Source organism: Salvelinus fontinalis, chromosome 24, assembly GCF_029448725.1.
Source record: "Salvelinus fontinalis isolate EN_2023a chromosome 24, ASM2944872v1, whole genome shotgun sequence".
In the NCBI taxonomy this organism is placed as follows: Eukaryota; Metazoa; Chordata; class Actinopteri; order Salmoniformes; family Salmonidae; genus Salvelinus; species Salvelinus fontinalis.
The window spans coordinates 23,674,114-23,696,988 of NC_074688.1; the positions used below are offsets into that span (position 1 = coordinate 23,674,114).

Sequence of the window (22,875 nt, forward strand, 5' to 3'; positions counted from 1 at the left end):
CTTGTCAGAGGAGGTCCTTGTGACATCAGAGGGGTGCCGTACGTGACATCAAAGAGACTGTGGTAGATCACCTAGAGAGAGATGTACTCAGGGAACCAGCCTAGCTTAGGCCACATCACACACAGCTGTCAATCATCTCTAGTGAGTCAGTGTGAGAATGTTCCGCTGACAGACTCAGGTCATTAATAAATGATGAGAGGTAGTTGTGACGGACTAGTACACAGCCCCAACCAGGACCTCCTGTCTGACACACTCTTCAAATTGCTCCTGCATGGTAGACATGTTAAATATAGCAGCACGTTCCATCATTTCTTCCTTTTTGAATTAAATCATGTTATGTATATTTTCATTGATAAACTTGACAAATGCAATACATAAATGGTCATTTCAGCATAGTTTAATGTTGATTATTAGTCAGATTTAAATATGAGTCATTGGAGTGACAAGACCCGTATGAAGAGAGTGGCGAAATCAACATGAATGACCGATTGAATTTGTAATCTCTTGTTGTTACAAAGTATTTATTGTACATAGAGTACCAGTCAAAAGTTTGGACACCTACTTATTCAAGGGTTTTTCTATATGTGTACTATTTTCTACATTGTAGAATAATAGTGAAGATATCAAAACTATGAAATAACACATACAGAATACTGTAGTAACCCAAAAAGTTTTCAACAAATCAAAATATATTTAATATTTGAGTAGCCAGCCTTTGCCTTGACAGCTTTACACACTCTTGGCATTCTCTCAAAAAGATTCATGAGGAATCTTCCAACAGTCTTGAAGGAGTTCCCACATATGCTGAGCAATTGTTGGCTGCTTTTCCTTCACTCTGTAGTCCAACTCTTCCCAAACCATCTCAATTTGGTTGAGGTTGGGTGATTGTGGAGGCCAGGTCATCTGATGCAGCACCATCACTCCCCTTACCCAGCCTAGAGGTGTGTTTTGGGTCATTGTCCTGTTGAAAAACAAATGATAGTCCCACTAAGCGTAAACCAGATGGGATGGCGTATCGCTGCAGAATGCTGTGGTAGCCATGCTGGTTAAGTGTGCCTTGAATTCTAAATAAATCAGTGTCACCAGCGAAGCACCTCCACACCATCACACCTCCATGGTTCACGGTGGGAACCATACATGCGGAGATCATCCGTTCTCCTTCTCTGAGTCTCACAAAGACACAGCGGTTGGAAACAAAAATCTCAAATTTGGACTCATCAGACCAAAGGCTAGATTTCCACCTATCTAATGTCCATTGCTTGTGTTTCTGGCCCAAGCAAGTCTCTTCTTATTATTGGTGTCCTTTAGTATTGGTTTCTTTACAGCAATTTGACCATGAAGGCCTGATTCACACAGTCTCCTCTGAACAGTTGATGTTGAGATGTGTCTGTTACTTGAACTCTGTGAAGCATTTATTTGGGTTGCAATTTCTGAGGCTGGTAACTCTAATGAACTTATCCTCTGCAACAGAGGTAACTCTGGGTCTTCCTTCCAGTGGTAGTCCACATGAGAACCAGTTTCATCATAGCGCTTGCAGTTTCATCATAGCGCTTGATGGTTATAGCGACTGCACTTGAAGAAACTGACCTTCATGCCTCAAAGTAATGATGCTGTCGTTTTCATTTCCTTATTTGAGCTGTTCTTGCCATAATATGGACTTGGTCTTTTACCAAATAGGGCTATCTTCTGTATACCACCCCTAACTTGTCACAACACAACTGATCGTCTGAAACACATTAAGAAGGAAAGAAATTTCACAAATGAACGTTTAACACGGCACAATTGAAATGCATTCCTGGTGACTACCTCATGACGCATGAAGCTGGTTGAGAGAATGCCAAGAGTGTGCAAAGCTGTCATCAAGGCAAAGGGTGGCTACTTTAAAGAATCTCAAATACAAAATATATTTAGATTTTTTAAACTCTTTTTTGGTTACTACATGATTCCATATGTGTTATTTCATAGTTTTGATGTCTTCACTATTATTGTATAATGTAGAAAATAGTACAAAAAGAAAAACCCTTGAATGAGTAGGTGTGTCCAAACTTTTGACTGGTACTGTATAATATAATAGAAAGAAAAGAAGCTTGAAATGGAGAAAAACAGCATGTCTCATCTTTTGACCAAATGCATTCTCTTCTTTAATATAGTCTGTGGGTTAACAGTGTAAAGTGGTTGGCAGCTTCCTTCTGTTTCAGGGATAAGTGGCTTGTATTTAACCAAAGCCACCCACATCCCCTGGCATCTAACACAATCAACTCAGGGCCATCCTTCTGTATTCCTCTCTCTTTATTACCCCCACACACCAACTTATTATATCATTCTCCTCCCTCTCTCTTTCACAGACAAATATACATGAATGCACGCCCACATTCCTGCACTTATTCACCCTCTTCATACACAGACATACATTGCCTCAGTTTCTCTGTGCTCAACACATACACACTTTAAAAGGTAACAACCCTTAGATGCAGTATAGTCCATTCCGTCAGGACAACAACGGAGGGGTATCTGAGGTGAAGTGTCTCTGGTTCTCTGTCTCCTGGAGGAGGTGAGGTGTTGAGCAGGGCTCAGAGTGAAAGCCCTCCTGTGGGTGGTAGATAGACTCACTCCCCTCTAGGCTGGCCTGGCTCCAACCGATCACCATGATAAGATGGTGGTGTACGTGTCATTCTCCCTGACAGCCACAAGGAGCGCACTGGTTCTGTCCACACTGTTTAGACTGCTGTGAGGGAGCGGAGAGAGGGGCTGGCTGTGAGCCAGTCTTCTGTAGGGAAACAGTGGGAGAGAGTTAAGATTTGGGACTGTGACAGTACCTACCCCTGATATTACTTACCCCTGATACGTTTAACATGTGTGGTCAGATGACAAGAAAACTCACAACGAATGTTCATAGCAAGGAAATATTAATCCAAATGGAATGCATACATTTGACTGTTCACATTTAAAAGTCATTGTACAGAATTTATAACATAGTGTCAGACTATGTAACGATGAATCAACACAAATCAAATAAGAAATAAAAAAAATCATGAAATGTGTCCTGTTGTCAGTGTACCTCTGGGTGTCACTATGGTGACGTGCTTGCTCTCTGTCAGCTCTTCCATATAAGCCATGTGACTGACTCTCTCACACACACACACAAACACAAACACACACACACAAACACACACACACACACACACACACACACGAGAGGTTTCAAGCACTTTGGGCACACACGTGGTTTCATCTCCTGCCCCATCCATGTCATTCAACGTCTGCCCTACTCACCTGTGTCTGTTTGCGGGCGGGCCGAGCTGGTTGGTTGTCGGGGTGGTTGGGCGCCCATGGCCCCAGGCTCTGATTGGAGTAGAAATCCATGGGGTACACCTCCTGCCAGCCCACCTGCTGCAGAGCCACAGCTGCCTGGTAGAGGAGGGGAGGGAGAGCAGAGAGGACAGGAGACCGAGAGGTTAAACATAGATTACCTGCACACACAGACAATACAACCAAGACAGAGGGCTTCCAGCACTCGGTTGATTTGTCCTGTCCTGTTCTTTTACTACAGCTATACTGTTCATAGCTTATAATCAGGGCCTGGGGCCAGTTACATGTCACTCCTTTTCCATTGAACTATTTAATTCCTGAGCTGCCTATAGTTGTAATCAAGGTTTCATTTCAATTCATGATTTGAATTTCTATTCATTTCCACAAATGACTGGAATGGGTATGGCTTTCCCTGACATTGGTATGTCATTGAGGTAGGGAGTGGTCTGATGGAAAAGGCAGAAGTGTTGGTTGAGTAGAAACAGTGAAGGAGAGAAGTATTGTCTGGAGCACAGCAGTATGCAGAAAACAATGGCACAACGTCTGACTTCACACACATGCCAGACAGGTGTCAAAATATTGAGTGTGGATGACAAGCGTAGATGTCACTATATTTCTACCTAGCTAACTGTGTCTGCTTTCCAAATGCCACCCAATTCCCTTTATAGTGCACTATATAGGGAATAGCTTTTATAGTGCACTATATTGGGAATAGCCTTTATAGTGCACTATATTGGGAATAGCCTTTATAGTGCACTATATTGGGAATAACCTTTATAGTGCACTATATTGGGAATAGCCTTTATGGTGCACTATATTGGGAATAGCCTTTATAGTGCACTATATAGGGAATAGCCTTTATAGTGCACTATATAGGGAATAGCCTTTATAGTGCACTATATAGGAAATAGGGTGCCATTTAGGACATACTCACTGTAGAGTAACTGGACTGTAATGTTGGAGAGGAACTAACACACAGTGCTTTACCATGTGCGAGACTGATTTAGAGCCAATGATTCATAATGGCTATGTTCAGAGTTAGTGAACATTAAGATATAGCGATATAAAGAGAGTGCATTTATAATACAGACGATTTTCCAATTATCTCTATTCAAAAGACACAGGTCAGGGAGTTTTAAATTTGATAAATTCCATAAACAACTCTTGTATTGTACATGTTCTGCCTACAATTACAATAATTTCCCCTTTGCTATCATGTTAAGCCATGTCAATACTAGAGCCAGGACAATACCAGTATCACGATACTCGTTAGTATCGTGGCAAGGAAACAAAGCACAACGCAGATTTAACTTCTTTAGGAAAACAGCCCTAATGCAGGAAACAAACATCATTATGTTGTCATCCAGAGTCACATGTATTCATTTTTTACCAAGCTATAGCACACAATATTCTACATACAGCAGCTTTTTAAATAACCAAAGAGTTTAATCTGCTTCGTGTTTTCCTTTTTGCCATGGAAAGAATATTGCAATACAGGTATCATCACAGCCCTGGCCAATAATGTAATTGATTCTTATCAATCACAAATTGTTCTTTCTTATCTTCTTCCCTCCCTCCCCCCTCTCTGTGTAAACTAGCTGCTCCTGCTAATCCCTCTGCTGACAGGAGGCAAGTGTGTCTTATTGACTATAAATATAACATGAGACGCTCTGAAAATAACCACTGCTCCCTCTCCTCCCATATCTCTCTCCTTCTCATCTCCGAATGCCACAGAGGAAAGCGGAGCACACAGACACAGATACAGTCGATTAGCAGGGATGACAAGAGGTGAATTAACTTAAACATACACACCACTGCAGACGGCGCAAATCATTTATATGTATTGATACTATTTGAAAAAGGTCTGTCAGGGAAACCAAGGCACATTTTACTAGAAAGCTTCTGAACACAAATTGATCTTATTAGTAGGTGAATCACAGTCACACACCATCTACAGCATTAGTCAATATCATAGCAGCAGCGTAGGATTGGACATGTAAACAGTGCATGATCACAGATATGGAATGTACTGACATTGGACCACAGCTTAAAATATGACCATGCTGATCATCCTGCTAATTATCATACCAGGGGCACATTTCCTGTTTAGAAACTAACCAAATATCTATATAAACAGTACATGTTAAGCATATGACTCATTTCTCATTTCATATGACTCATTATTCGAAATAATAATGACTGATAGTTCTTACATTAACACCTCTCCATGTCTCTAAAATGCAGACCACATCATAGTCACACCCCTGTGCTTGTTATCACCGTGCAACCAATGCCTGTCTTAAGGGATGCACTACCTCAGCAGGAGCACACAAACAATCATTTGCTTATCAGATCCATCTCCTTCTAGTTAAAAAACCAAGCTGCAGCTGGGATGCAGTGTGACGAGGCCATCATCGGGGGGAGTGTGACGTGTGACGAGGCCAACGTCGTGGGGAGCTGGTCCGCTGTGCTGTGCTGCTAGTGTACACTATAGTCAGTCAGTGAGAGAGAGCGAGCTCATCCCTTGGCAGTAGTACTGTAGATTACTTTATCACTGACCTCAACCCAGAGTCTCTCAGAGTGTTCCCAGTCAGCCCACTAACACCCCTATCAGATCACAGCAAAATCACAGTCTACCTGAAGAGAGTGTCATGCCTATCCATGAGAATCTAAATTGGTCAGATCAGGTTTGCAATGAATAACTTCAGTCAGACCCCCTCTCACCCGCAGAGGAATAACTAGTGGGGGTTAACAACTCACGTCCTGTTGTAAATCAAGGGGAGAAGAGTCAGGTCTCCCTCTCCAAATTCACCAAAGGAATCTGCTTTGTCTCAACACACCTTTTTCCAGCTGAAAATCTAACACGTTCAAAAGCAACTACTGGAGCAATATTTCTAACATAGAACGTGGGGAACGGTCAGAGGCCATCTATAGAACACTAATGTAATTTTGTCCGTTATTTTGTGACGTCATTAAAAATGTTAAAAAGGAACTACTGTAACTTGAAAAGTATACCCAGAACATACAAAGTTTCCATACTATGCGTTGTGCATGTAATATGAACAATTATGAAAGTGTCTTGTTAAGAGAGGGATGTGATTGGAGAAGCTATAAGAGATAAGTTTTTTTTATAACTATACACAGTAAGTAGCCACTGCCCCTGAGTGAGTTCAGAGAGCATGTCAGCCTGTCGGAACCGCCGCTTTACTACAAACTGTAAAAATGATGAGTTAAGAAAAAACAGAGACCAGAAAAGCGTGAAGCTGCAGGTGCACATTTAAAGTGGTTTGAACTTTGAATCTCAACACGAGTTTGAGACGATAAACTCACCTCCCGGACAATCACTGGTACGGCTGACTAGCTGCCCTGAGTAAAGCATCTTCGAAAGTGATTTAAGTGGGACCATCCTACTACTCTACTCAAACCATCGTATTACGCTACTCTCATCACCCCACTAGGAACCATCGACACGGCTGGCTAGCCTATATTCAAAGAAGCATCTTCAAGAGCGAATGGAAGGAAAATCAACTCTGTAGTTCTGTTCAGGACACCCCGACAAGTCCCCAGATACCGGACAACAACGGAGAAAGACAACAGTAGAATACTTGTTGTAACCATTTCGGACAATCGGAGCCTTACAAGCGTGCCGCGAAAAGGCCCAACTCCCTTTCCAAGGCTGCCCTGTTCACCGAGAGAGATCCACGGCAAACACAGGCATTTCACGTAAATATATTCATGATTTCTTACTCAAAGAGGGTGGTGGTTCGTGTGCAAAGTATATGACTAGTGTAGCGAGTAGTTTCAAAATGTACCAATGTTAGGTGTCTCTGTCCCTCTCTCCATCTCTTCTTTAACAAGCATCAATGTTGTTGTCATTCCGCTAGTCACCTGTTTCCAGCGTATTACGCTTCCAGTCAATAACCGATGCAAAGTGTCAAAACCAAAGGAACTGCACAATATTAAGAAATGCTATAGATGGAAGTAGTGTAGAAACCTACCAAAAAACATTTAGGCAACAACAAATTCAATCCCTTTTAGACAACTTCCTGGACAAAACATTCCACTGTAATAGTGAAGGTGTAAACTTGGCAGTAGAAAGCCTAAACAGTATATTTGACCTTTCAGCTTCCCTATCAAATCTAAAAATGTAAGAAAGAAATTGAGAATCCTGTCCAACCAAAAACATACAGACCCAGAAAACCTGAGTCTACGCCTTCACTATGGTGAATCACTGAAACAATACAGAAATACACTACGGAAAAATAAGGAACAGCACGTCAGAAATCAGCTCAAAGTAATTGAAGAATCCATAGAATCTAACCACTTCTGGGAAAATTAGAACACACTAAACAAACAACAACACAAAGAGTTATCTATCCAAAACAGAGATGTATGGATTAACCCCTTCTCCAATCTTTGTGGATATATAACAAATAACAAACAACCTCAAGACAGCAACACAATTAGACCCAACCAAATCATAAGAAAAAAATTAAAAATAACTTTACACATTGGAAAGAATTAACAAAAAAACTGAGCAAACTAGAATGCCATTTGGCCCTAAACAGAGAGTACACAGTGGCAGAATACCTGACCACTGTGACTGACCCAAACTTAAGGAAAGCTTTGACTATGTACAGACTCAGTGAGCATAGCCTTGCTATTGAGAAAGATCACCATAGGCAGGCATGGCTCTCAAGAGAAGACAGGCTATGTGCACACTGCCCACAAAATGTGGTGGAAACTAAGCTGCACTTCCTAACCTCCTGTCAAATGTATAACCATATTAGAGACACGTATGTCCCTCAGATTACACAGACCCATAAATAATTTGAAAGCAAACCCAATTTTGATAAACTCCCATATCTACTGGGTGCAATACCACAGTGTGCCATCACAACAGCAAGATGTGTGACCTGTTGCCACAAGAAAAGGGCAACCAGAACAAACACCATTGTAAATCCAACCCATATTTATTTATTTTCCCTTTTGTACTTCAAATATTTGCACTTCGCTACAACACTGTATATAGACATAATATGACATTTGAAATGTCTTTATTCTTTTCAAACTCGTGTGTGTAATATTTACTGTTCACTTTTTATTGTTTATTTCACTTTTTGTTTATACATTTCACTTGCTTTGGCAATGTAAATATATGTTTCCCAAGCCAATAAAGCCCCTTGAATTGAGAGAGCACGCAAGAGAGAGCACGCGAGAGAGATCACAGGAGAAAGAGCACGCGAGAGAGAGAGCACGCAAGAGAGAGCACGCGAGAGAGAGAGAGCACGCGAGAGAGAGAGAGAGAGGACGCGAGAGAGAGAGAGCACGCGAGAGAGAGAGAGAGAGGACGCGAGAGAGAGAGAGCACGCGAGAGAGAGAGAGAGAGCACGCGAGAGAGAGAGAGCACAGGAGAGAGAGAGCACAGGAGAGAGAGAGCACAGGAGAGAGAGAGCACAGGAGAGAGAGAGAGCACGCGAGAGAGAGAGAGCACGCGAGAGAGAGAGAGCACGCGAGAGAGAGAGAGCACGCGAGAGAGAGAGAGCACGCGAGAGAGAGAGAGCACGCGAGAGAGAGAGAGCACGCGAGAGAGAGAGAGCACGCGAGAGAGAGAGAGCACGCGAGAGAGAGAGAGCACGCGAGAGAGAGAGAGCACGCGAGAGAGAGAGAGCACGCGAGAGAGAGAGAGCACGCGAGAGAGAGAGAGCACGCGAGAGAGAGAGAGCACGCGAGAGAGAGAGAGCACGCGAGAGAGAGAGAGCACGCGAGAGAGAGAGAGCACGCGAGAGAGAGAGAGCACGCGAGAGAGAGAGAGCACGCGAGAGAGAGAGAGCACGCGAGAGAGAGAGAGCACGCGAGAGAGAGAGAGCACGCGAGAGAGAGAGAGCACGCGAGAGAGAGAGAGCACGCGAGAGAGAGAGAGCACGCGAGAGAGAGAGAGCACGCGAGAGAGAGAGAGCACGCGAGAGAGAGAGAGCACGCGAGAGAGAGAGAGCACGCGAGAGAGAGAGAGCACGCGAGAGAGAGAGAGCACGCGAGAGAGAGAGAGCACGCGAGAGAGAGAGAGCACGCGAGAGAGAGAGAGCACGCGAGAGAGAGAGAGCACGCGAGAGAGAGAGAGCACGCGAGAGAGAGAGAGCACGCGAGAGAGAGAGAGCACGCGAGAGAGAGAGAGCACGCGAGAGAGAGAGAGCACGCGAGAGAGAGAGAGCACGCGAGAGAGAGAGAGCACGCGAGAGAGAGAGAGCACGCGAGAGAGAGAGAGCACGCGAGAGAGAGAGAGCACGCGAGAGAGAGAGAGCACGCGAGAGAGAGAGCACGCGAGAGAGAGAGAGCACGCGAGAGAGAGAGAGAGCACGCGAGAGAGAGAGAGCACGCGAGAGAGAGAGAGCACGCGAGAGAGAGAGAGAGCACGCGAGAGAGAGAGAGAGCACGCGAGAGAGAGAGAGCACGCGAGAGAGAGAGAGCACGCGAGAGAGAGAGAGCACGCGAGAGAGAGAGAGCACGCGAGAGAGAGAGAGCACGCGAGAGAGAGAGAGCACGCGAGAGAGAGAGAGCACGCGAGAGAGAGAGAGCACGCGAGAGAGAGAGAGCACGCGAGAGAGAGAGAGAGCACGCGAGAGAGAGAGAGCACGCGAGAGAGAGAGAGCACGCGAGAGAGAGAGAGCACGCGAGAGAGAGAGAGCACGCGAGAGAGAGAGAGCACGCGAGAGAGAGAGAGCACGCGAGAGAGAGAGAGCACGCGAGAGAGAGAGAGCACGCGAGAGAGAGAGAGCACGCGAGAGAGAGAGCACGCGAGAGAGAGAGAGCACGCGAGAGAGAGAGAGCACGCGAGAGAGAGAGCACGCGAGAGAGAGAGAGCACGCGAGAGAGAGAGAGCACGCGAGAGAGAGAGAGCACGCGAGAGAGAGAGAGCACGAGAGAGAGAGAGAGAGAGAGAGCACGCGAGAGAGAGAGAGCACACGAGAGAGAGCACGCGAGAGAGAGAGAGCACGCGAGAGAGAGAGAGCACGCGAGAGAGAGAGAGCACGCGAGAGAGAGCACGCGAGAGAGAGAGAGCACGCGAGAGAGAGAGAGCACGCGAGAGAGAGAGAGCACGCGAGAGAGAGAGAGCACGCGAGAGAGAGAGAGCACGCGAGAGAGAGAGAGCACGCGAGAGAGAGAGAGAGCACGCGAGAGAGAGAGAGGACGCGAGAGAGAGCACGCGAGAGAGAGAGAGCACGCGAGAGAGAGAGAGCACGCGAGAGAGAGAGAGCACGCGAGAGAGAGAGAGCACGCGAGAGAGAGAGAGCACGCGAGAGAGAGAGAGCACGCGAGAGAGAGAGAGCACGCGAGAGAGAGAGAGCACGCGAGAGAGAGAGCACGCGAGAGAGAGAGCACGCGAGAGAGAGCACGAGAGAGAGAGAGCACGAGAGAGAGAGAGCACGCGAGAGAGAGAGCACGCGAGAGAGAGCACGAGAGAGAGAGAGCACGCGAGAGAGAGAGAGCACGAGAGAGAGAGCACGAGAGAGAGAGCAAAAGAGCTGAGAGAGAACATAGGGGCTCCTACTGCATAGCTGTCTCCATGCCTGCCTCTCTCCCCAGCCACATCCAGCCAGCCTGGCTCTCTCCCCAGCCCCATCCAGCCAGCCTGCCTGCCTTTCTCCCCAGCCCCATCTAGCCAGTCTGCCTCTCTCCCCAGCCCCATCCAGCCAGTCTGCCTCTCTCCCCAGCCCCATCTAGCCAGTCTGCCTCTCTCCCCAGCCCCATCTAGCCAGTCTGCCTCTCTCCCCAGCCCCATTTAGCCAGTCTGCCTCTCTCCCCAGCCCCATATAGCCAGTCTGCCTCTCTCCCCAGGCCATCTAGCCAGTCTGCCTCTCTCCCCAGCCCCATCTAGCCAGTGTGCCTCTCCCCCCAGCCCTATCCAGCCAGCCTGCCTCTTTCCAGCCACATCCAGCCAGCCTGCCTCTCTCCCCAGCCCCATCTAGCCAGTCTGCCTCTCTCCCCAGCCCCATCCAGCCAGTCTGCCTTTCTCCCCAGCCCAATCCAGCCAGTCTGCCTCTCTCCCCAGCCCCATCCAGCCAGCCTGCCTCTCTCCTCAGCCCCATCCAGCCAGCCTGCCTTTCTCCCCAGCCCCATCCAGCCAGTCTGCCTCTCTCCCCAGCCCCATCCAGCCAGCCTGCCTCTTTCCAGCCACATCCAGCCAGCCTGCCTCTCTCCCCAGCCCCATCCAGCCAGCCTGCCTCTTTCCAGCCACATCCAGCCAGCCTGCCTCTCTCCCCAGCCCCATCCAGCCAGCCTGCCTCTTTCCAGCCACATCCAGCCAGCCTGCCTTTCTCCCCAGCCCCATCCAGCCAGCCTGCCTCTCTCCCCAGCCCTATCCAGCCAGCCTGCCTCTTTCCAGCCACATCCAGCCAGCCTGCCTTTCTCCCCAGCCCCATCTAGCCAGTCTGCCTCTCTCCCTAGCCCCATCCAGCCCGCTTCTTTCCCAAGCCCTGTCCTCAGCCCCATCAACACTACCAGACTGACTGCTACCTGCCTGCTCTGAGACAAGCAGCACTGATGAGCCCCTGCAATGTTAACACCAGACATCAGAACATGAGGTTATTTTCCCACATTTATCACAGGGTGCGAGTTCCTACACAACACCGCCTGCTCCGAGGGAGAAAAGTCATTTGAAGTGTGTGTATGTGTGTGTACGCGTGCACACTTGTCCTCTTTTGATAGTGAATGACAGCAGCAGACAGTGTGGATCGTGGCGAGCTGTTGGAAGACGCCTGTTTACCTCATAGGGAGACAGCAGGGGTTTGGAGAAGGCTTTGCCCCAATCAATGGAGAGACGCGGGCAAGCGATCTGGACCCACCTGCAAGGAGAGAGAGAGAACATCAGAGAGAGAGAGAGAGATGGAGAGAGATTGCATTAAAGAGGCAGTGCACATCTCAGATAGCAGGGTGGGTAGGTGCATGATGTGAATCTGTGCTGCTGCATTGGGCTGCAGGCAGCTCTGCCTCCACCTGATCTCCTGCATATGTTAGAGGATCTGTCCTGATTCACTCTGAACACAAAACACACGCTACATTCATTCATCATACCAGGGGGAGAAAGGAAGGATGCTGAGAGGAGACAGGGAGAGGAGGAACACAAATAGGGAAACAGGGAGAGGTGGGAAGGTGTGATAGGAGAACTGGAGGGAAGAGAAAGAAGAGGGAGTTAGGTGAGCTTGAATAGAAAAGCTGCACTAGCCCAGTCTCCACGGAGCTAGCCTACATAGCAAGACAGACAGAGGGGAGGGGGGCTGGGAGTTTGCTAGAGGGAGAGAGACAAAGAAAGATGGAGAGAGGGAGGGAGGGGTGATGGAAAAGAAAGGTGAGAGAGAGAGGGATTGGCAGTGAGACGTGTTTATCTTAGTGATTGTGTGAGTGAAGGATGAGGAGAAGGCTGTAAACAGCTGGGGGGAGAATGGAGGGAGGAGAGGCAGAGCGGGTTAAAGAGGTTAGCTTCCACAAATCAATGCTATCCACAGCTCCATCTCCACGGTGACAGCCCCTCCCTGTACCGCTCATCTCCAAAGACAGACAGCCACCAGTAATACACCAGACATTTATGGATTCAGCTGTATTCACATGGACACGGTGAGGAATGAGAGCGCACACATCTTGGTAGATTTCAATACAAATATATGCATTCAGAATCTGTGCACAGGTGTACAGAAAGGTGGGGAGGGAGAAAGATGCTAGCTCTAAAACACTGCATCGTGCAACATCTTCAGGGATACTTTCACAAGTTAAACGGCAACTGCTGCAGAAGTGTATCTCTGCATCCTCTCTCTCGGTTCGTTTCCTTGTAACAGTACTGTGCCTTATATCATAGCTGCTTCCTTGAACAGTAGAATTGATTGGGGCTTCACCCTAACCACTGGAGCCCACCATGCTCTCCTTTTTGGGGGGAAAATACCTCCCCAAAAACATACTGAATGAGTATTCACCAGTCTAATTTGGAAGGCTGATAAGTGAGACGTTTGCTTGTCCACTGAGCCCACCCTGCAACCTCATTGGATAACGCTGGGCAGAATGTAGGGAAAATGGCACAACATAACTTAAAGAAAACAGTCGCTATCAAACTAGGAATTTCATGGATAATTGATGTAAGACAGTAATTCTGCTCATAGATTATGCATGTATGAACTACACATTGACACATCTAGCCCAAAGCGGGAGGTTTAAAACATACTTTCTTCGTAGCCAAAGTACCGGAGCATGTCTTTAAGACAAGCAATGAGTGGATGGGAGTGCAGGAGAGAGAAGCGAAGGACAGAAGAGGAGGGGAGGAGGATTTGACAATCCCTACTTCCCTCTTTAGGAGCAGTTTCTTAACAGATTGGCCTGGGAGCATGTGTTGTGCCACACTGGCTAGGAACCCAGCACGCCACACAATTCAATTTACAGACAATATCTGAGCTAACATCTTCCTAACTCACCGCAGAACCCTCACCACAGGGCATAGACTGAGAGATGGAGAAAGAGAGAGAGTGAGGGAGACGGGGAGAGGGAGATGGAAGAGAAAAGACAGAGAGAGAGAGGGGTTGCTACAGGGAGAGGTAAATATAACTCCAGTCACTACTACAGCAACTGCCTCTGAATGTGTCCCCATTTCCCCTGTCCATTTCCTAGCAGCCCTCTGGGTTTAGGGAAACAGGAAGCTCTAGTCATGCCCTGTGAAGGAGACCATCAGTAAGTGAATAGAATCCTGATGACTCTCTGTGAATGGGGGACCCTGCAGTGAGCTGGGGTAGAGGGAGGACAGCCTGATAAGCAGACTTAATTGAATGAGAGGGAAGGGTACCACACACAGCTTGCATCCCAAATGGCACCTTTTTCCCTATTAAGAGCACTACTTTTGACCAGAGACCTAGAGACCCTGGTGAAAAGTAGTGCACTAAATAGGGAATAGGGTGCATTTTGGGAGGCAGGGAGGGTTGGGGTGACCACAGAACCTAAAGGGTTCCCCAGTGTTCCCAGTGTGAACTAAGGCCCTGTCCCCGTCCTACTACATTAGCTTCTCTGGTACATTAGCCCCAGTAACAGCTAGGATGCATCTCAAATGACACCCTATTCCCTCTATAGCAAACGTCTCTGGTCAAAAGAAGTGAACAATATAGGGTTCAGGGTGCCATTTGGGATGCACCCTTAGGCAGACCTCCCTCCACCTGCAAGGCTGCTGCCCTTCAGTTATCCTAGCAGCCTGGACCAAGACTGGCAAAAACAATTAACCTCTTCTCTCGATATCTCAGGAAAATGGTCACTTTAATAAAATAAAAAAGATTAAAACAGGAAAGTTGATTGGAATATGGGTGAAGAGGAAATGCAAATAATTTTTCGGTAAAATGGCATAACACATTGCAGGGTATTTGCGAACCAGTTGAGATAAGTGTGTGTGGGTCTGCCAGATATCTGCACAATGGTTAAAATCAGGCTGGAATCTAATTACACACTTTAAAGTGTTTGCTAATGGTTTCTCTGTGTGTCGGAGTGTGTGTGGTGTGTCACTAATGGGAGAGAAAGGCTGGGGGTGGGCCTCTCCGCTGCACTGTGTGGGCTAGTACACCTTCCCTCTCTCCCTCCCTTCTCTTTCTGCACTCCTCTCCACTCCTCTCCGCAGCCAGACTGCGCTGCCTTTTATTCTGTGCCCACAGGTAAGCACTGTCCCCAATGTGCCCACAGGTAAGCACTGTCCCCAATGTGCCCACAGGTAAGCACTGTCCCCAATGTGCCCACAGGTAAGCACTGTCCCCAATGTGCCCACAGGTAAGCACTGTCCCCAATGTGCCCACAGGTAAGCACTGTCCCCAATGTGCCCACAGGTAAGCACTGTCCCCAATGTGCCCACAGGTAAGCACTGTCCCCAATGTGCCCACAGGTAAGCACTGTCCCCAATGTGCCCACAGGTAAGCACTGTCCCCAATGTGCCCACAGGTAAGCACTGTCCCCAATGTGCCCACAGGTAAGCACTGTCCCCAATGTGCCCACAGGTAAGCACTGTCCCCAATGTGCCCACAGGTAAGCACTGTCCCCAATGTGCCCACAGGTAAGCACTGTCCCCAATGTGCCCACAGGTAAGCACTGTCCCCAATGTGCCCACCGTGTAACGTCAACCCTGTGATATCATTAACTTTGTGTCTGTCAGACCCATGACGCCAGTCAGCCCTGTCACTATCTATAGACTGAGCGACCCTACTCTGGCAGCTCTCCGCATAACATTTGAAAAGCTGTTATTTTGCGTCCCACTCTGAGCTCTTAATTTACGGCCTCTGAGCTGTCTAAATAGGTGCCTGTGAATCGCCTGTGAATATTTTGTCCAGTTTGAGTCGTGCCAGGCTTATGAATTTCCTGTTTTGCGTAACTGACTTGGAGAGTGGTGAGATCACAGCACCAAAGAAAACAAGAGCAGCAAACACCTCCTTTTATCACGCTCTCTCCCGTTTCAACACAACCTCCTCAACTACCTCTGCGTCCCCTGATCTCTCTCCCTCCTTTCTCACCATCTCTCTCAGACAGTCTGTCCCTCCTTCACACACTCCTCCCTCACACATCGCACTACTCATTACTCCACAGTGAGAGGCCAATCTGCTGAGAGTGTGGACTGTGGTGAATGTGTGCATTTGTGTCTCAGAGAGCCCTTCTGCACATCAGTGTCTCACTACCTCCTCCTTGCCCTCTTCTTTCTGCCAGCCAGACAGACAGTCATAGAAATCAAAGCGACTTGAGCTTGAAGCACGAGCGGTTTCACTTGACAAACTTTTGGAGTTTTCTTTTGAAGACATAATGACTGTGCCTCGCTGGATAACAGTGTTGGATGACAGAGCATTTCAGATGGCGTCTCTCTGTGTATATCAGGGATATGTATCAAAGACAAGAGGACAAGTCTCAAAACATTCTCACTGCCTTTCACCGAGTGTGTGTGTGTGTGTGTGTGTGTGTGTGTGTGTGTGTGTGTGTGTGTGTGTGTGTGTGTGTGTGTGTGTGTGTGTGTGCGCACGTGCGTGCTGTAGACTCACGCATCCACATCTGCCATCAGGTCCAGCTTGCTGGGGAAAATCTCAGACAGCAGCACTCGAGTGAAGGACTTGCCAAGAGACTCAAGCTTGGATTCCAGGTGCTATGATGGAAAGACAGACAGAAACAGAGCGAGAGAGAGAGAGAAATACAAAGAGTGAGGGAGTGATGAGAGTAGGAGGACAGAGAAGGAGAGTATGGTCACACTAGCCTCGAGCCCACACGAAGAACACGTGTGTGTGTTTGTGCAGGCCTTGGACTCAAGAGACCTGTCTGTGTTGCCTGCCTATACAGCTACACACACACACACACACACACACACTCCCACTCGTTCTGCTGTTCCACTAGAGGGTCCTTCAGAGCTCCCAAGTCTAGTGTTTCTTAGTTAGATTAACCAGATAATAATAATAATATGGCTAATTAACACAGCTAGCAATCAATGATGGAGCACAGAGATACTGGAGAAAACAACCCAATAACATCACCATATTAAACACATCACCACCCAATAACATCACCATATTAAACACATCACCACCCAATAACATCACCATATTAAACACATCACCACCCAATAACATCACCATATTAAACACATCACCACCCAATAACATCACCATATTAAACACATCACCACCCAATAACATCACCATATTAAACACATCACCACCCAATAACATCACCATATTAAACACATCACCACCCAATAACATCACCATATTAAACACATCACCACCCAATAACATCACCATATTAAACACATCACCACCCAATAACATCCCCATATTAAACACATCACCACCCAATAACATCACCACCCAATAACATCACCATATTAAACACATCACCACCCAATAACATCACCATATTAAACACATCACCACCCAATAACATCACCATATTAAACACATCACCATATTAAACACATCACCACCCAATAACATCACCATATTAAACACATCACCACCCAATAACATCACCATATTAAACACATCACCACCCAATAACATCACCATATTAAACACATCAATACCTAAAAACATCACCATATCAAACACATCACCACCCAATAACATCAACATATTAAAGACATCACCATATTAAACACATCACCACCCAATAACATCACCACCCAATAACATCACCATATTAAACACATCACCACCCAATAACATCACCATATTAAACACATCACCACCCAATAACATCACCATATTAAACACATCACCATATTAAACACATCACCACCCAATAACATCACCATATTAAACACATCACCACCCAATAACATCACCACCCAATAACATCACCATATTAAACACATCACCACCCAATAACATCACCATATTAAACACATCACCACCCAATAACATCACCATATTAAACACATCACCACCTAATAACATCAACATACTAAACACATCACCACCCAATAACATCACCACCCAATAACATCACCATATTAAACACATCACCACCCAATAACATCACCATATTAAACACATCACCACCTAATAACATCAACATACTAAACACATCACCACCCAATAACATCACCATATTAAACACATCACCACCCAATAACATCACCATATTAAACACATCACCACCTAATAACATCACCATATTAAACACATCACCACCCAATAACATCACCACCCAATAACATCACCATACTAAACACATCACCACCTAATAACATCACCATACTAAACACATCACCACCCAATAACATCAACATATTAAACACATCACCACCTAATAACATCACCATATTAAACACATCACCACCCAATAACATCACCATACTAAACACAACACCACCCAATAACATCACCATATTAAACACATCACCACCCAATAACATCACCATATTAAACACATCACCACCTAATAACATCAACATACTAAACACATCACCACCCAATAACATCACCACCCAATAACATCACCATATTAAACACATCACCACCCAATAACATCACCATATTAAACACATCACCACCTAATAACATCAACATACTAAACACATCACCACCCAATAACATCACCACCCAATAACATCACCATACTAAACACATCACCACCTAATAACATCACCATACTAAACACATCACCACCTAATAACATCACCATACTAAACACATCACCACCTAATAACATCACCATACTAAACACATCACCACTCAATAACATCACCATATTAAACACAACACCACCCAATAACATCAACATATTAAACACATCACCACCCAATAACATCACCATATTAAACACATCACCACCCAATAACATCACCATACTAAACACATCACCACCTAATAACATCACCATACTAAACACATCACCACTCAATAACATCACCATATTAAACACAACACCACCCAATAACATCAACATATTAAACACATCACCACCCAATAACATCACCATATTAAACACATCACCACCCAATAACATCACATTATTAAAAACATCACCACCTAATAACATCACCATATTAAACACATCACCACCCAATAACATCACCATATTAAACACATCACCACCCAATAACATCACCATATTAAACACAACACCACCCAATAACATCACCATATTAAACACATCACCACCCAATAACATCACCATATTAAACACATCACCACCCAAAAACATCACCATATTAAACACATCACCACCCAATAACATTCCCATATTAAACACATCACCACCCAATAACATCAACATATTAAACACAACACCACCCAATAACATCAACATATTAAACACATCACCACCCAATAACATCAACATATTAAACACATCACCATATTAAACACATCACCACCCAATAACATCACCATATTAAACACATCACCACCCAATAACATCACCATATTAAACACATCACCACCCAATAACATCACCATATTAAAAACATCACCACCCAATAACATCACTAGATAAAACACATCACCACCCAATAACATCAACATATTAAACACATCACCACTCAATAACATCACCATATTAAACACATCACCACCCAATAACATCTTCATATTAAACACATAACCACCCAATAACATCACCTTATTAAACACATCACCACCCAAATAACATTCCCATATTAAACACATCACCACCCAATAACATCAACATATTAAACACATCACCACCCAATAATATCAACATATTAAACACATCACCACCAAATAACATCAACATATTAAACACATCACCATATTAAACACATCACCACCCAATAACATCACCATATTAAACACATCACCACCCAATAACATTACTAGATAAAACACATCACCACCCAATAACATCAACATATTAAACACATCACCACTCAATAACATCACCATATTAAACACATCACCACCCAATAACATCACTATATTAAACACAACACCACCCAATAACATCAACATATTAAACACATCACCACCCAATAACATCACCACCCAATAACATCAACATATTAAACACATCACCAAACTAATAACATCACCACCCAATAACATCACCATATTAAACACATCACCACCCAATAACATCACCATATTAAACACATCACAACCCAATAACATCACCATATTAAACAAATCACCACCCAATTAAGCACATCACCACCCAATAACATCACCATATTAAACACATCACCACCCAATAACATCACATTATTAAACACATCACAACCCAATAACATCACCATATTAAACAAATCACCACCCAATAACATCACCATATTAAACACATCACCACCCAATAACATCACCATATTAAACACATCACCACCCAAATACATCACCATATTAAACACAACACCACCCAATAACATCACCACCCAATAACATCACCATATTAAACACATCACCACCTAAAAACATGACCATATCAAACACATCACCACCCAATAACATCAACATATTAAACACATCACCATATTAAACACATCACCACCCAATAACATCACCATATTAAACACATAACCACCCAATAACATCACCATATTAAACATATCACCACCCAATAACATCACCATATTAAACACATCACCAACCAAAAACATCACCATATTAAACACATCACCACCTAATAACATCACTAGATAAAACACATCACCACCCAATAACATCAACATATTAAACACATCACCACTCAATAACATCACCATATTAAACACATCACCACCCAATAACATCACCATATTAAACACAACACCACCCAATAACATCAACATATTAAACACATCACCACCCAATAACATCAACATATTAAACACATCACCAACTAAGAACATCACCACCCAATAACATCACCATATTAAACACAACACCAACCAATAACATCACCATATTAAACACATAACCACCCAATAAAATCACCATATTAAAAACATCACCACCTAATAACATCAACATACTAAACACATAACCACCTAATAACATCACCATATTAAACACATCACCACCCAATAACATCAACATATTAAACACATCACCACCCAATAACATCAACATATTAAACACGTCACCATATTAAACACATCACCACCCAATAACATCAACATATTAAAAACATCACCACCAAATAACATCAACATATTAAACACATCACCATATTAAACACATCACCACCCAATAACATTACTAGATAAAACACATCAGCACCCTATAACATCAACATATTAAACACATCACCACTCAATAACATCACCATATTAAACACATCACCACCCAATAACATCACCATATTAAACACAACACCACCATATAACATCAACATATTAAACACATCACCAACTAATAACATCACCATATTAAACACATCACCACCCAATAACATCAACATATTAAACATATCAACATATTAAACAAATCACCACCCAATTAAGCACATCACCACCCAATAACATCACCATATTAAACACAACACCACCCAATAACATCACCATATTAAACACATCACCACCCAATAACATCACCATATTAAACACATCACCACCCAATAACATCACCACCCAATAACATCAACATATTAAACACATCACCAACTAATAACATGACCACCCAATAACATCACCATATTAAACACATCACCACCTAAAAACATCACCATATCAAACACATCACCACCCAATAACATCAACATATTAAACACATCACCATATTAAACACATCACCACCCAATAACATCACCATATTAAACACATCACCACCCAATAACATCACCATATTAAACACATCACCACCCAATAACATCACCATATTAAACACATCACCACCCAATAACATCACCATATTAAACACATCACCACCCAATAACATCACCATATTAAACACATCATCACCCAAAAACATCACCATATTAAACACATCACCACCCAATAACATCACCATATTAAACACATCACAACCCAATAACATCACCATATTAAACACATCACCACCCAATAACATCACCATATTAAACACATCACCACCCAATAATATCTCCATATTAAAAACATCACCACCCAATTAAAACACATCACCAACCAATAACATCACCATATTAAACACATCACCACCCAAAAACATCACCATATTAAACACATCACCACCCAATAACATCACATTATTAAACACATCACAACCCAATAACATCACCATATTAAACACATCACCACCCAATAACATCACCATATTAAACACATCACCACCCAATAACATCACCATATTAAACACATCCCCACCCAAAAACATCACCATATTAAACACAACACCACCCAATAACATCAACATATTAAACACATCACCACCCAATAACATCACCACCCAATAACATCACCATATTAAACACATCACCACCTAAAACATCACCATATCAAACACATCACCACCCAATAACATCACCATATTAAACACATCACCACCCAATAACATCACATTATTAAACACATCACAACCCAATAACATCACCATATTAAACAAATCACCACCCAATAACATCACCATATTAAACACATCACCACCCAATAACATCACCATATTAAACACATCACCACCCAAAAACATCACCATATTAAACACAACACCACCCAATAACATCAACATATTAAACACATCACCACCCAATAACATCAACACCCAATAACATCAACATATTAAACACATCACCATATTAAACACATCACCACCCAATAACATCACCATATTAAACACATCACCACCCAATAACATCACCATATTAAACACATCACCACCCAATAACATCACCATATTAAACACATCATCACCCAAAAACATCATCATTTTAAACACATCACCACCCAATAACATCACCATATTAAACACATCACAACCCAATAACATCACCATATTAAACACATCACCACCCAATAACATCACCATATTAAACACATCACCACCCAATAACATCACCATATTAAACACATCACCACCCAATAATATCACCATATTAAAAACATCACCACCCAATAACATCACCATATTAAACACATCACCACCAAATAACATCACCATATTAAACACATCA

The 22,875-nt window shown here is 44.2% G+C and overlaps 1 protein-coding gene across 2 annotated transcripts in view; it reads right to left on the reverse strand.

The window, feature by feature from the left end:
- Positions 1-375: 375 nt before the first annotated feature.
- The window catches only part of LOC129822188 (2-(3-amino-3-carboxypropyl)histidine synthase subunit 1-like), a 108,720-nt gene continuing 86,220 nt past the window's right edge, over positions 376-22,875 (reverse strand). The window contains exons 9-12 of one of the 2 annotated variants that reach the window (XM_055880255.1): positions 16,344-16,444; positions 12,074-12,152; positions 3,274-3,408; positions 376-2,764 (exon numbers count right to left, since the gene is read on the reverse strand). In XM_055880255.1, the coding sequence (XP_055736230.1) occupies positions 2,669-2,764; positions 3,274-3,408; positions 12,074-12,152; positions 16,344-16,444 (411 nt within the window). In that variant the 3' untranslated portion in view covers positions 376-2,668. Of the gene's footprint in view, positions 2,768-3,273; positions 3,409-12,073; positions 12,153-16,343; positions 16,445-22,875 lie in introns of both variants that reach the window. The other variant, XM_055880254.1, reaches the window with a different exon arrangement.